This window comes from Cherax quadricarinatus, chromosome 1, assembly GCF_038502225.1.
Source record: "Cherax quadricarinatus isolate ZL_2023a chromosome 1, ASM3850222v1, whole genome shotgun sequence".
NCBI lineage: Eukaryota > Metazoa > Arthropoda > Malacostraca > Decapoda > Parastacidae > Cherax > Cherax quadricarinatus.
Window position 1 is genome coordinate 32733366 of NC_091292.1, and position 16517 is coordinate 32749882.

Consider the following 16517-nt stretch of genomic DNA (forward strand, 5'->3'; position numbering starts at 1 on the left):
AATTCTCCAGACTACTGCTGGTGACACTGTCACCTGCTACAGATGCCAAGGCTCTGCCCATTTCTCCTAGTGCTTCTGCCTCTTGCACATCTTTAACTATGTGTCTGGCTTCTCCAAATAGTGCGATGGTTTTTGGATCACCCACCTTGTGATGTAGTTCAACTGGGCTTGGTATGTTGCTAAGGGACACCTAATTTAACCAATTAATGGTCACACCTTGCTTTGGCAAATAGCTGTGAGATACGCCTTTCAGCTTAAGTCTGAGGTCTTTTGTTCTTGATGGCATCAGATCTCAGCGTCAGGTCAAAACATGTGGTACACACCCCATTGTGGGGGGTGCTTTGAAGACCATATAAGCCCAAGAAACAGCTGAGCAAAGAGGATTCGGGTGGAGCTCTGGCCTGGGTGCAGAGCTCTTCGAGAGGAGCTGCTGCTGGTGTGCAGGGCTCAGGAGAAGGCTGCTGAAGTCTCTGGAGGAGACTGTTGGAGACACTACATTCCAATAACCTCCTACATAACAACCTGCTTCAGGTTGGGCCACCCGCAGTCCTACACCTCAATGTTCCAGACCGTTTTCTGACGACGGTTCTTCGATTTTCACTCATTCCACCCAGAAACTACCTACATCACACCCACTCCCTTTATGCACCATGCTTACAAGTACACAGTGGACCAAATTCTTTTCCCTTCAACTGACATCTCCAACTGATTATCTTTCAGACCACAGTATTGGTAAAGCTCTTTTATGACATGTTGGCCAAAACATATCCTTTCATGCTCTTTGGAGCAGTGCATGCATTGTTACAGTTCAGAATGCAGACCAAGCTCATGATCTCTCCCATCTTACTTCAACTGATAACGTTCTTATCACAGTTCACAACCATGCTACTCTCAATCCTTGCAGTGGTCTTACCACTTACTATTGTACAGTGTGATTTTCTGTCTTGTGGTGACGATATTTTAGAGCAATTAGCCCTTCAGAACTTTCCAATTCTCAAAGTAGATACATGTGTCCTGCCCCCTAGCGGGTGGAGGCACTTTCCCGGTAACAATGCCTGCTAAGCCTTTGACTGCTGTTAACTCCCGTCCTCTGTTTATATCGTGGGACATTGCCTATGGGCCCATAAAGTGGTCCTTACACCCCCAACAATGTTGAAATTGTTGGCATTTCAGACATCTCACTAAATGATGCAGGTCTGTGGTGGAGTGCCTGGTCTGCTGTGCTGCAGATCATGCCGATACATCTTGCAATCTTCCCCCTACTTGTCTTACTTGCACGAAACTCGTCCTCCCTTTTCCTGCTGATGTCAGGTCTATCTTAATGAACGTGAAATTCATTGTCTTAAGGAGAGTGAAGGCCTTATGCTATGGCTGTCTATGCTCTGCCTTCAGGGGAAACTTCCTTATTTTCGAGTAGCTAGGAGCCCTCCAACCTTTGCAGTCCTACCGCCTACCAGCTCCTCTTGTGCCACGTCTACTGGGGATCACCCCCATCTCTAATTCTTTTGCAGTTTTACCCTCTGAAACCCCCACTTCCTTACCTCTCCCTACCTCTACTTCTTCATCTCGCCTGCTAGTTTCTCAGTATGCGAGGCCTCACATGCCTGCATCTTCTTTGCGCATATCATCTGCGAAGTTGAACCTGTCTCCTAAGCCCAAGTCTCTTCGCATTCCTCCAGTGCTTACAATTCCCCAACAGTTCTTTTCAACCTCGGTGCCTAGTTCTCACCCCCTTTCTAACTCTCACACGAAGGGGGAGGTTCACTCCCATCGTGTGGTCCCCCCTTCTCCTGTTTTCTCCCAGACTTCTTCCCCAGTCCCCTTCCTCTCCTGTTCCACCATAGGACTCTTCTGTCCCTGTCAGCACATCTTTCCAGGTTCATACTCTCTTCCCCTCTCAGACCTAATTGTTTTCCTCCATAGTCTCCCCGATCTCTACTTGCTCTACCTCACCTGTCTCTGAAGTCATGGTATCGGCATCTTCCTTGTCCAATGAAACCCTCCGACTATATTGTAGATACGAAACCCTCGATGGACACTAGTGTGCCTCCTTATGCCCCTTCTTATTTTTCACAACCCTCACAGCAATCTTTTTTTTCACAGCATTTCTATTCCTCCTTGCTTACATGCTTTCCATTGCCTCCACACATTGACTTCACTGACCCTACTAGCCCATTTATTTTATCACTTCTCATTGTTGGCATACCCATCTTTGTGAATAATGACTTATTTACAATAGAATATTCGTGGCCTCGGGTAATTAGGAGAGGCCCAGGTGTTGCTCCCAGTTTTCCCAGTATGTGTTGGGCTATAAGAGCCTAAAGTTCTTTCAGCGGTTATCTGTCCCATTTCAGGCCATGTTCTGTTGTATTCTTCCGATCCCTTTCCTGATGAAGCTTTTAATGAGAGTGTGCTTCTTGTGCACGTTGGTTTACACTTTACAGTTTCAACAGGTCTTTGTTTATTCTCAGCTGCATTATACTGTTCTCCATATTTATTTGCACAGGTGATATACAGTTTGTTCTCTATATCTCTCCCCTTCCCGTGCATTCTTTATCTTGGATGTTACGTTCCTGATCTCTTCTCTGCTGCTGCCCATCTTGTTAGGTGATTTTAACGATCATCTTTTTGGGAGGGTCCCACTGTGACTCGTGTGGTGATCAGTTAGATACTCTTCTCACTTGTCATCCTCTTCATGTTTTAAATACGAGTGCTCCCACCTATTTAACTCTCGCACTCAGTCTCTTGAATCGATCTTTCTATCTGTTCCTCATTAATTGCCCTTGATTACACTTGGTCTATTCTCCTGGATTTGCATGACAGTGATCACTTTCCTATTATTCTTACTTCTACTACGTATTCCTGACTGCCTCGTAGCCCCCGTTGGCAATTTGGATGAGCGAATTGGGACATATACTCTGTCTTACCACTTTTTGTGGGGACCCTTCTTCGTCCTCTACTGATGAGCTGTGCACTAGTTTTCAACCTTATTTTTGACTGCAGCATCACACACTATTCCTCAAACCTCAGGCAGGAATTCTCAGACATGCGTGCCTTGGTGGTCGCCTGCATGTGCCGGTGCAGTGTGTCTGAAACATGCTGCATGGGGGGCCATTATCAATATAATTGGACCGCAAATCATCTTTTGGATTTTAGGCAGCAAGGGCGCTGCATCACAGGCAATGCTAAATGCACTTGTTGGCAAGACTACGTTTCTACTGTTACCTTGATTACCCCTAAGTGTGAGGTTTGGAAGGTACGAAAGTGTGTGGCAAGTACGCTCTGGACCCAGCTCCCATTTTGCAGGTTGCTGGTGTTAGTGTTGCAGAACCTTTTATAGTTGCCATGGAAATCTGGAGCTATATTGTCCATGTCTCCCAAGGGCTTCACCTCTCTCCCTCGTTTCTCACTTCTAAGTCTACCAGGGAGCAATCGCCCTTGGATTTCTCTTCTGATGGGACGGAGCCATATAATGCACTTTTTACATGCTTAGAGTTCGAGTCCACGCTTTCCACTTGCTGGTCATCGGCAGCTGGGCCTGATGATATTCATAGCAGTATGCTACATCTGCATTCTACAGCCCTTACAGTCCTTTTGTGTCTTTTTAATCTTGTTTGGACATGAGGTGTTCTCCCTCCACAGGATGCAATTGACTGTTTCCCATTGGGCCAATTCTCGTGCATTTAAATTTTCTAGTGCAAAAACCCATTTCATTACATTCACTAGACGTCCTCCTGTCCCAGATATTCCATTGTATTTACACGGCTCACGTATCCCAGACTGTGATACGGTCAAGTTTCTTGGCCTTCTGTTCAATCGCCTGTTGACATGGAAACCTCACATTTCCTCTCTGACGGCAGCTTGCCATGGTCGGCTGAACCTCCTTAAAATTGTTGCGCATTGTTCATGGGGAGCAGATTGCTGGACTCTACTCCATTTGCATTCCTCTTTAGTCTTGTCAAAGCTAGATTATGGCAACCAAGTCTTTATTGTGGCCTCTCCTGCAACTCTTTCTAAGTTAGATCCCCTTTATCATCAGGGTCTATGTTTATGCCTTGGTGCTTTTCGTTCATCCCCTGTTGAAAGCCTCTATGCCGAGGCGAGTGTTCCTTACTTAGCCGATCATCGCGATGCTCATTGCCTATGTTACTTTGTCTGCTCTCATGACCTTCAGGTTTCTTCTATGCCTTCATTACTTTGTCCACTCTCATGACCTTTGGGTTCCTTCTATGTATAGGTAGGTTGGTCTCAGATGTTAGAAGAAGCCCGTCATTTGATTGGCAGCCCTGCTGACTCTGTCCATCTTCTCTACATCTTCATTCACTCTGCTCTTCTCTCCAGTTACCTCCCCTATATGTTTTTGTATTGTCTGTTTTTTTCCTTTTTCCTTGGGAGGTTCCGACGGTTCATGTATGTTCTCCCATACTGCCGCGCGCCAAAGCTCTCCTACCTACGGCTGCTTCTCGCTCTTTTTCTTGATCACTTCCGATCACATGCTCGTGCCATCACTGTTCACACAGGTGGTTCTAAATCTTCTGACGGTGTTGGATTTGTGGCAGTGTTGCCTGACGATGTTGTCCGAAGTCATTTGTTAGACTCGGCTAGTATTTTTTCTGCCGAGTTGTAAGCTGTCCTCATAGTGCTTCTCCGTATTACGTGCATGTCTCCTTCAGCGTTTGTGATAATTTCAGATTCCCTCAGTGCTTTGCAGGCCATTAAACAATTTGATTCTCCTCATCCATTGGTCCTTTGTATTCAGCTTTGGTTGCATCATGTAGCTAGCAAAAACAAAGACGTCATTTTCTGTCGAGTCCCTGGACACATTAATGTGCAGGGCAATGAACAGGCAGACGCTGCTGCACGGTCATTGGTGCGTGATCTTCTGGTTTCCTATTGAGGTATTCCAGTCAGGGGGGGTTGGACATGCACCATAACAAATTGCACTCTATTAAACCGCTTTTGGGTTTGTGGCCATATTCTTACCACCGTTGCCATAGTCGGGAGACTGTGCTCTCCCATCTCTGCACTGGCCATACTCGCCTTACCCATGGGTATCTCATGGAACAACACCCTATCCTGTGAGGTTTGTCGGGTCCCTATTTTGGTTCTTCACTTTCTTGTGAATTGTCCGGTTTACTAGCGAGCTCGCAGGATTTACCTCCACCAACACCACCGCTCTACCGCTCTCACCTTATCTTCCCTTCTTGCAGATGGTCCTGCCTTTGACTTAAGATCACTTTTTGACTTTTTGTCGGCAACTGCTTTACTCTACGAACTTTGGCACGTAGCTCCTAACTTCCCTTCCAGCCCTTTTCTCCCCTCACCTCTGATCTCCTTTCCACCTAACTGTTTATAGCCCCGGCACTATTTTCTGCCCTGCAGCGCTGCATGACCCTTGTTGGTTTAGCATTTTATTTGATAATAATATTTGTCTAGGTTACGTTACGTTTCGGTATGTTATGGTATGTTATGTTTGGTTAGGTTACATAACTTGATAACACCACCAGTCTTTATCACTGGGCTAGGAGTCAGACACCTCAGTATGCTGCACTACCTAAATAAATGCATTCATTTTCCATACATTACCCAAAATAACAATTTGCACAAGAAATAATTACTTATTCCATGACGTGCTTAGATTGTATGCATTAGGAAGTGCAAAATGGAGTTCCACGAGTAGTAGTTTTCGGTAACCATTACCAAAACTGCAGGTCACGCTATAAGGGATAGTAGGATTTTCTCATAAAAATGTGGATCATCACATCGTAGTGCAAAAGGATTTGCATGATTTGAGGCCTGTCAAATGCTCATGGACCAGCAGGTGTCCCTGATGAGGTTTACACTTTCAAAGTGAATCTAGGTAGTGATACATATACAAAATTCCAAAGTGGTGCCTACTTCCCTGTACCCTAAACAAAAATATGGTTAATATTATCAGTGATCCCTTCTCGTCTCTCTTCCAGATATTTTTTGGAGTGTTTGTGTTTGGTGTCTTCAATGGTCTGGTGTTCCTGCCTGTGTTGTTGAGTTTGGTGGGGCCTCCCGCCTACTACACCACCAAACATCCTCCACACGACACTAGTGATGAAGAGGACTGCTCTAAAACGGACATAAAACTCAAGCCTTTGAACACTGTGAATGTTGGACAAAAATACGTGCAGGTGCCTGCAGACTAGTGCATTTTCTGCCCGAAAGGTTTAGAACAGAGAATACTAATTTTGCGTTCTTTGCCCTGTGTATGTAGCAGTGAATACAATTTATATAAGCAGTGATATAGCCATGTTTACCTGGCTAGGTACAAGATCAAGAGGAATCTCTCATGATACAAGGACAAAGAGCTGTAAAAAAAAAATACATGGTATCTGCGAAAAGTAAGGTGACTGAAATTCAAGTGACATGGCCCTATCAGTTATGCAGAATGACATTTAGATGATGCTTCTTCTGCACTAGCACTGTAGACCATGTCGAGGTTACCACAGCAATCGGGCATCACCTCGCCTGTGTATCTCGAGGACTCCATCTCTTCCCCTCATTTCTTTCCTCCAAACCCGAGAGGGAGTCGGCCCCTCTGAATTTTACTGTTCACACTGAGGAACCTCATGTCCTTCACAAAACATGAACTTGTGTCGACGCTTTCCACATGTCAATGACATTCATGTACAGTTGCGGTAAAAAGTTTCTATATTCTCTCTGCTAGGCAGAAGTGACATCTGGCAACTCTGACGTAGTAAACAGAGGAGTAAAGACTATTGTCATGAATGAATTAACTCAGCTTGTAATGACGATGGTGATTGGTTGACGAAATTAATTGCCAGTACTTTGTGTATCTATTTAAAAGAAGATTTATGAATACAGAACTGAATTAATTACCTTTCAGATATTATATCCAATATAAAAAAAAATATTTTAAATGGTGACTGGGAAGCGTTATGATGGTAGGTCCATAATTATTACACAGCAGTTACATCAACTCAGGTGAAGGATAATTTTGTTAGACGAATTGGGTGAATGTGTGAGGCTTGGTTTTCATAATGTCTTACAGAGTATTGGTAATTTGTATAAAATATAATTTAAAATAATATTCCACTAATGATGGTGTGCTACTTTTTATGACATTATTCATCACTTAAATAATATCATAACACACACATGCACAGATAAAAAGATAAAAAGCGAGCGAAAGAGACACGCATATACACAGTGAAGGTTGGCACATCAGTAGTCCTCCAGGAAGTGGTACTGCTATAGTCAGGCTGTACTCACCAGTTGAGGTTGCAGGGGTCGAGTCCAAGCTCCTGGCCCCGCCTCTTCACTGGTCGCTACTAGGTCACTCTCCCTGAACCTTGAGCTTTATCATACCTCTGCTTAAAGCTATGTATGGATCCTGCCTCCACTACATCGCTTCCCAAACTATTCCACTTCCTGACTACTCTGTGACTGAAGAAATACTTCCTAACATCCCTGTGATTCATCTGTGTCTTCACCTTCCAACTGTGTCCCCTTGTTGCTGTGTCCCATCTCTGGAACATCCTGTCTTTGTCCACCTTGTCAATTCCTCTCAGTATTGTGTATGTCGTTATCACGGCCCCCCCTATCTCTCCTGTCCTCCAGTGTCGTCAGGTTGATTTCCCTTAACCTCTCCTCGTAGGACATACCTCTTAGCTCTGGGATTAGTCTTGTTGCAAACCTTTGCACTTTCTCTAGTTTCTTTACGTGCTTGGCTAGGTGTGGGTTCCAAACTGGTGCCGCATACTCCAATATGGGCCTAACGTACACGGTGTACAGGGTCCTGAACGATTCCTTATTGAGATGTCAGAATGCTGTTCTGAGGTTTGCTAGGCGCCCATATGCTGCAGCAGTTATTTGGTTGATGTGCACTTCAGGAGATGTGCCTGGTGTTATACTCACCCCAAGATCTTTTTCCTTGAGTGAGGTTTGTAGTCTCTGGCCCCCTAGACTGTACTCCGTCTGCGGTCTTCTTTGCCCTTCCCCAATCTTCATGACTTTGCACTTGGTGGGGTTGAACTCCAGTAGACAATTGCTGGACCAGGTCTGCAGCCTGTCCAGATCCCTTTGTAGTTCTGCCTGGTCTTCGATCGAATGAATTCTTCTCATCAACTTCACGTCATCTGCAAACAGGGACACTTCGGAGTCTATTCCTTCCGTCATGTGGTTCACAAATACCAGAAATAGCACTGGTCCTAGGACTGACCCCTGTGGGACCCCGCTGGTCACAGGTGCCCACTCTGACACCTCGCCACGTACCATGACTCGCTGCTGTCTTCCTGACAAGTATTCCCTGATCCATTGTAGTGCCTTCCATGTTATCCCTGCTTGGTCCTCCAGTTTTTGCACTAATCTCTTGTGTGGAACTGTGTCAAATGCCTTCTTGCAGTCCAAGAAAATGTAATCCACCCATCCCTCTCTCTCTTGTCTTACTGCTGTCACCATGTCATAGAACTCCAGTAGGTTTGTGACACAGGATTTCCCGTCCCTGAAACCATGTTGGCTGCTGTTGATGAGATCATTCCTTTCTAGGTGTTCCACCACTCTTCTCCTGATAATCTTCTCCACGACTTTGCATAATATACATGTCAGTGACACTGGTCTGTAGTTTAGTGCCTCATGTCTGTCTCCTTTTTTAAAGATTGGGACTACATTTGCTGTCTTCCATGCCTCAGGCAATCTCCCCATTTCGATAGATGTATTGAATATTGTTGTTAGGGGTACACATAGCGCCTCTGCTCGCTCTCTCAGGACCCATGGAGAGATGTTATCCGGCCCCATTGCCTCTGAGGTATCTAGCTCACTCAGAAGCCTCTTCACTTCTTCCTCGGTTGTGTGTACTGTGTCCAGCACTTGGTGGTGTGCCCCACCTTTCCGTCTTTCTGGAGCCCCTTCTGCCTCCTCTGTGAACACTTCTTTGAATCTCTTGTTGAGTTCCTCAAATACTTCATGGTCATTTCTTGTTGTCTCTCCTCCTTCCTTCCTTAGCCTGATTACTTGGTCCTTGACTGTTGTTTTCCTCCTGATGTGGCTGTATAACAGTTTTGGGTCAGATTTGGCTTTCGCTGCTATGTCATTTTCATATTGTCGTTGGGCCTCCCTTCTTATCTGTGCATTTTCATTTTTGGCTCTACGACTGCTCTCCTTATTCTCCTGGGTCCTTTGCCTTCTATATTTCTTCCATTCCCTAGCACACTTGGTTTTTGCCTCCCTACACCTTTGGGTGAACCATGGGCTCGTCCTGGCTTTTTCATTATTCCTGTTACCCTTGGGTACAAACCTCTCCTCAGCCTCCTTGCACATTGTTGCTACATATCCCATCATCTCATTAACTGGCTTCTCTGCCAGTTCTCTGTCCCACTGAACCCCATGCAGGAAGTTCCTCATTCCCGTGTAGTCCCCTCTCTTGTAGTTTGGCTTCATTCGTCCTGGCCTTCCTGCTTCCCCCTCCACTTGTAGCTCTGTGTATTCGAAGCTTAAAACCACATGATCGCTGGCCCCAAGGGGTCTTTCATATGTGGTCCTCAATATCTACACTACTCAAGGTGACTACTAAGTCCAGTCTTGCTGGTTCATCCTCTCCTCTCTCTCTTGTAGTGTCCCTTACGTGTCGGTTCATGAAGTTTTCCAGTACCACCTCCATCATCTTAGCCCTCCATGTATCTTGGCCCCCATGTGGCTCCAAGTCCTCCCAATTGATCTCCTTGTGATTAAAGTCACCCATGATCAGGAGCTTTGCCCTGCATGCATGAGCTCTTCTGGCCACTACAGCCAGTGTGTCAACCATCGCTATATTGGACTTGTCATACTCTTGCCTAGGCCTCCTGCTGTTCTGTGGTGGGTTATACATCACTGCAATTACCACCTTGGGACCTCCAGAGAGAATCGTTCCTACTATGTAATCACTTGCTTCTCCGCTGTCTCCTCTCTCCAGCTCATCAAAATTCCATCGGTTTTTGATCAGCAGTGCCACTCCTCCACCCCCCCTGTTACCTCTGTCTTTCCTCAGGATCTGGTATCCCGTTGGAAAGATGGTATTTGTTATCATACCTGTAAGCTTGGTTTCTGTGAGAGCTATGATGTCCGGTGATGTCTCTTTTACTCTTTCGTGCCACTCCTCCCACTTATTTGTTATTCCATCAGCGTTTGTGTACCATACCTTTAGTTTCCTTTCCAACACTGTGGTTTGGGGGGCCTGTGAGGGTGGGAGACTTGGTAGTGCACTGTGGGATTCTATAGCTGGGTGTTGGGTGGAAGCTGTGGGTATGGATTGTAGTTTGTGTTGGGATGGTGTGATAGTGTCATAATAAGGAAAGAAGTGAAGTTACCAGCAGAAAAGTGTAAACACTTGAGGGGCATGTGGAGAATATATCTATCTATCTATATATATGTCGTGCCGAATAGGCAGAACTTGCCATCTTGGCTTAAATAGCAACGTTCATCTTGCCATATAGGACAAGTGAAAATTTGTGTATGCAATAATTTCGCCAAAATCATTCTGAACCTAACGAAAAAAATATATTTCACTCTATTTGTTTAGTATTAAATTACTGTAAACAAATCTAAAATACATTTAGTTGGGTTAGGTAATAAGGTTAGGTAAGTTTTCTAAGATTCTTTTGGTGCAAAATTAAAAATTTTTACATTAACATTAATGAAAAAATATATCTTTAAACGTATAAGAGAAAATTTTAGAAAAGATTTAATTTTAAATGAGTTCTTGCTAATTGACCAGTTTTACATATTCGGCACGACATTATATATATAATATATATATATATATATAGAGTGCAACTTATCATAGGAGTAAAGTGTTTGCAAAGGATCAAGGAGGCCGGAGAGTAAGACACTCTCACACCAAGGGAGCCGCAGCGAGCCACAGTGAGACCACAACTTCTCTGCCAGACACTCGTAATATTCATCTAGTTGGGGTTGCATGTCAGGTCAACAGCACCAGTCTCTGCATGCTGGAAACTAAGGGTCACTCACTTCTGAAACCTATCAGAATTAGAGCAAATAGCATTTACTAGCACTTAACAGCATCTACTAAGGTGTAGGTGAGTTAAGACAGCGAATGATGGCAGGTTAGTGTGGGGCTCCACCAGTACACACACAAACGAACGTGCACATGCAAGTACCCATGTACACACACACATTTCTCAATGCACTTGTAGAAACAGATAGTAGATTTATCATTGACAGGTAGATTGGCTAAGGAGTAGTAAGCGAGGAGGGTTATTTTCTGGGCTTGCACACACACACACACACACCAAAACACCCATGCCACATCCAATGCCCCCACCCACTGCATTACAAACTCCACCCCCACAGCAACCACCCATAGTTCCTTATCAGGTCTCCCACTTCCCCAACCCCAATACACCTCCCAGACCACAGTCTTAGAAAAGAAGTTGAAGGTGTGGTATACAAATGCAGATGGAATAACAAATAAGTATGAGGAGTGGCACGAAAGAATCAAGGAGACATCCCCAGACATAATAGCACTCACAGAAACAAAACTCACCAGAATAATAACAGATTCAATCTTTCCATCCGGATATCAAATCCTCAGGAAAGACAGAGGGAGGAGAGGGGGAGGAGGAGTTGCACTGCTCATTAAAAACCAGTGGGGGTTTGAGAAAATGGAAGAAATGGATGGCAAGGGCGAAAGGGACTACTTAGTAGGAACAATCCAGTCTGAGGGACATGAGGTGATAATTGGAGTAATGTACAACCCACCACAGAACTGCAGGAGGCCAAGAGAAGAATACGATGAGAGCAACAGAGCAATGGTCGACACACTAGCCGAGGTGGCCAGGAGAGCACACATGGGGGGAGCAAAGTTACTAGTTATGGGCGATTTCAATCACAAGGAGATTGACTGGGAAAACCCGGAGCCCCATTGGGGTCCCGAAACATGGAGAGCCAAGATGATGGATGTGGTACTGGAAAACCTCATGCATCAACATGTTAGAGACACTACCAGAGAGAGAGGAGAGGATGAACCAGCAAGACTGGACCTTGTATTCACCTTGAGTAGTTCTGACATCGAGGATATCATGTATGAAAGGCCCCTGGGAGCTAGTGATCATGTGGTTCTGTGCTTCGACTACATAGCTTAGCTCCAAGTGGAGAGAGTAGCAGGAATAGGGTGGGAAAAGCCAAACTACAAAAGGGGGAACTACTCAGGCTTGAGGAACTTCTTTCAAGACATTCAGTGGGAGAGGGAACTGACAGGAAAACCAGTACAAGAAATGATGGACTATGTAGCAACAAAATGCAAGGAGGCAGAGGAGAGGTTTGTTCCCAAGGGAAACAGAAATAATGGGAAGAACAGAACGAGTCCTTGGTTCACCCAAAGGTGTAGGGAGGCAAAAACTAGGTGTACTAGAGAATGGAAAAGGTACAGAAGACAGAGAACTCAGGAAAATAAAGAAATCAGCCGAAGAGCCAGAAACGAATATGCACAGATAAGAAGGTAGGCTCAGAGACAATATGAAAATGACATAGCATCGAAAGTCAAGACTGACCCGAAGCTGTTGTACAGCCACATCAGGAGGAAAACAACAGTCAAGGACCAGGTAATCAGACTGAGGAAGGGTGATGGGGAATTCACAAGAAACGACCGGGAGGTATGTCAGGAGCTCAACACGAGATTTAAAGAAGTATTTACAGTGGAAACCAGTAGGACTCCAGGAAATCAGAGCAGGGGGGTACACCAGCAAGTGCTGGATGAGGTACATATAACCAAGGAGGAGGTGAAGAAGCCGCTATGCGAACTTGACACCTCAAAGGCGGTGGGGCCAGACAACATCTCTCCATGGGTCCTTAAAGAGGGAGCAGAGATATTGTGAGTACCATTAACAAAGATCTTCAACACATCATTTGAAACTGGGCAACTCCCCGAGGTATGGAAGATGGCAAATGTAGTCCCAATTTTTAAAAAGGGAGACAGACATGAGGCACTAAACACCAGACCTGTATCACTAACGTGTATAGTATGCAAGGTCATGGAGAAGATCATCAGGAGGAGAGTGGTAGAGCACCTGGAAAGAAACAAGTGCATAATTGGCAACCAGCATGGTTTCAGGGAGGGAAAATCCTTTGTCACAAATCTACTAGAGTTTTATGACAAGGTGACAGAAGTAAGACAAGAGAGAGAGAGGGGTGGATCGACTGCATTTTTTTTGAACTGTAAGAAGGCCTTCGACACAGTTCCTCACAAGAGGTTACTGCAAAAGCTAGAGGATCAGGCACACATAACAGGAAAGGCACTGCAATGGATCAGAGAATACCTGACAGGGAGGCAACAACGAGTCATGGTACGTGACGAGGTGTCAGAGTGGGCGCCTGTGACAAGCGGGGTTCCACAGGGGTCAGTCCTAGGACCTGTGCTGTTCTTGGTATATGTGAATGACATAACGGAAGGGATAGACTCAGAAGTGTCCTTGTTTGCGGATGATGTGAAGTTAATGAGAAGAATCAAATCGGATGAGGATCAGGCAGGACTACAAAGAGACCTGGACAGGCTACAAGCCTGGTCCAGCAACTGGCTCCTTGAGTTTAACCCTGCCAAATGCAAAGTCATGAAGATTGGGGAAGGGCAAAGAAGACCGCAGACACAATATAGTTTAGATGGCCAAAGTCTGCAAACCTCACTCAAGGAAAAAGATCTGGGGGTGAGTATAACACCGAGCATATCTCCTGAGGCGCACATCAATCAGATAACTGCTGCAGCATACGGGCGATGACACGAAGATAGGTAGGATAATTGATTCAAACGTAGATGTTAGGGAACTTCAGGAGGATTTAGACAAACTCTACTCTTGGTCAGAAAAATGGCAGATGCAGTTCAATGTTCAGGGTTCCGATACCTCAGTAAGGATTCGTTCAAGACTCTGTATACCATTTACGTCAGGCCCATACTGGAGTATGCAGCACCAGTTTGGAATCCACACCTAGTCAAGCACGTCAAGAAATTAGAGAAAGTGCAAAGGTTTGCAACAAGACTAGTCCCAGAGCTACGGGGATTGTCCTACGAAGAAAGGTTGAGGGAAATCGGCCTGACGACACTGGAGGCCAGGAGGGTCAGGGGAGACATGATAACGACATATAAAATACTGCGCGGAATAGACGAGGTGGACAAAGACGGGATGTTCCAGAGATGGGACACAGACACAAGAGGTCACAATTGGAAGTTGAAGACTCAGGTGAATCAAAGGGATGTTAGGAAGTATTTCTTCAGTCATAGAGTAGTCAAGCCGTGGAATAGCATAGAAAGTGAAGTAGTGGAGGCGGGAACCATACATAGTTTTAAGGCGAGGTATGATAAAGCTCATGGAGCAGGGAGAGAGAGGACCTAGTAGCAATCAGTGAAGAGGCGGGGCCAGGAGCTATGACTCGACCCCTACAACCACAAATAGGTGAGTACAAATAGGTGAGTACACTAGGTAGCAAGGAACCTAGGAAGCAGGTATTCTAGGAAGAAGGATAAACACAGAAGGAACTTGCGTGTAGGTGGTTGAGTCAGCATCAAATCAAAGTCAGGCCAGTGAACCACATGTACACGCAGACCATACAAACATTGAGCGCCCATACACATGTGAAATGCGTGCACACACACACTCAAGCTCAAAACTAATGCTCACACAAGTACACATGTACACACACACACTTAGCGACCAGTGAAGAGGCGGGGCCAGGAGCTAGGATTCGACCCCTGCAACCTCAACTAGATGAGTACACACACATACATGCACACAGGCCAATTGACATCTCACTGTGATTTGATAATACCCTACCCATTCCCTTCCCTGCACCTCTCTATTTCCTCTCTCTCTCCTCTTTTCTCTTCCTCTCTTCCCCTTTCCCCCTCTTTTCCTTCTCTTCTCCCCTTTCTCTCCTTCTAGCCCCCTTCCCACTCTTTTCCTCACCTCCCCATCACTCTCCCTCTCCCCTCCCTCCGTCTTCCCATCTCTATCCCCCTTATGACTCCCCATCCCCATCTCCTTTATCCCTCTTTCTCTCTCTCTCAACCCTTCTCTCTCTTCCTCTATCCCCTTTTCTCTCCCCACCTCATTTATCCCTCTTTCTCTCCAACTCTCTCTCTCTCTCTCGCTACCACTTTTCCTAACCCTCTCGCACGCACGCACGCACGCGTACACACACACACAGCACCAGTTTGGAACCCACACCTGGCCAAACACGTCAGGAAATTAGAGAAAGTGCAAAGGTTTGCAACAAGGCTGGTTCCAGAGCTAAGGGAAATGCCCTATGAAGAAAGGTTAAGAGAAATTGGTCTGACAACACTGAGGACAGGAGGGTTAGGTGAGACATGATAACGACATACAAAATACTGCGTGGAATAGACAAGGTGGACAGAGACAGGATGTTCCAGAGAGGGGACACAGAAACAAGGGGTCACAATTGGAAGCTGAAGACTCAGACGAGTCAAAGGGATGTTAGGAAGCATTTCTTCAGCCACAGAGTTGTTAGGAAGTTTAATAGTCTGGCAAGCGATGTAGTGGAGGCAGGAACAATACATAGTTTTAAGATGAGGTATGATAAACATGGAGCAGGGAGAGGGAGGACCCAGTAGCGGTCAGTGAAGAGGCAGGGCCAGGAGCCGAGTCTCGATCCCTGCAACCACAATTAGGTGAGTACAATTAGGTGAATACACACACTTGGTAGCATAGTGAAATCCTAGAGTGAAATTTGAAAAACGGTTTATGTAAATCCTAACTAGTCATAAGTTGGCCTGTGATACTCCAATACTGAAACTATGTATCGTGCCAAAACAAAAGCATTCACAATGCTAAACTCACAAACTAGTATTTAGTCACTTAGCCATAATATCAACTTACCTCATAATTTGTAATATTTAAAATTTAAGAATTAATCTAAGTCTGCCCGAAATGCCTTGCCATGCTAGGTGTTCTAGTGGTATGCTCTGTAATTATTATTTTACTACATGTAAACCACACAATAACCAAATTCTGTAAACTCAGCATTGTAATCCTTATAGAGAATAAACTTTGAATTGAATTGAATTGAATATAACAAATACAGAGAAGAAGAAAGGAAGGTGAAGCAGGAGGCCAGGAGCAGGGCCGGATTAAGAAGTCTCCGGGCCCTAGGCTATTCAGATTGGCGGGGCCCCTTTGAGTTACGGGTAAGCGAAGCGACCCCTTCCAGCTTGGGGGTGTGGGGGGGTCGGTGTGAGCCTGTTTAAGTTCTAATTAAATACATTCTGGCTATTTAGATTAAATTTAATAGGGAAAGTACATCAAGACAACCAAAACCATTTACCAACAGCCATTATAACTATCTTGTTAAATCATGCATTTTAAAGAGAATAAACTCAAGACTAGATTAGGCTATTAAAGTAGTGACATCATGTACCTATTATATTCAGCATAACCACTACAGCACTATTATTCCCTTTATAAATCACTGACCATTATTGTTATCATTGTATCATGCATAAGACTATCAAATCATATAAACTCAAG

General features: G+C 45.0%; 1 protein-coding gene across 1 annotated transcript in view; it reads left to right on the forward strand.

Annotated features, from left to right (window-relative positions):
• Window positions 1-70, forward strand: part of LOC128685191 (NPC intracellular cholesterol transporter 1-like) — a 157905-nt gene extending 157835 nt beyond the window's left edge. The window contains exon 10 of the mRNA XM_070085711.1: window positions 11-70. Coding sequence (XP_069941812.1) covers window positions 11-70 — 60 coding nt within the window. The remainder of the gene's footprint in view (window positions 1-10) is intronic.
• The last annotated feature ends 16447 nt before the right edge of the window (window positions 71-16517 follow it).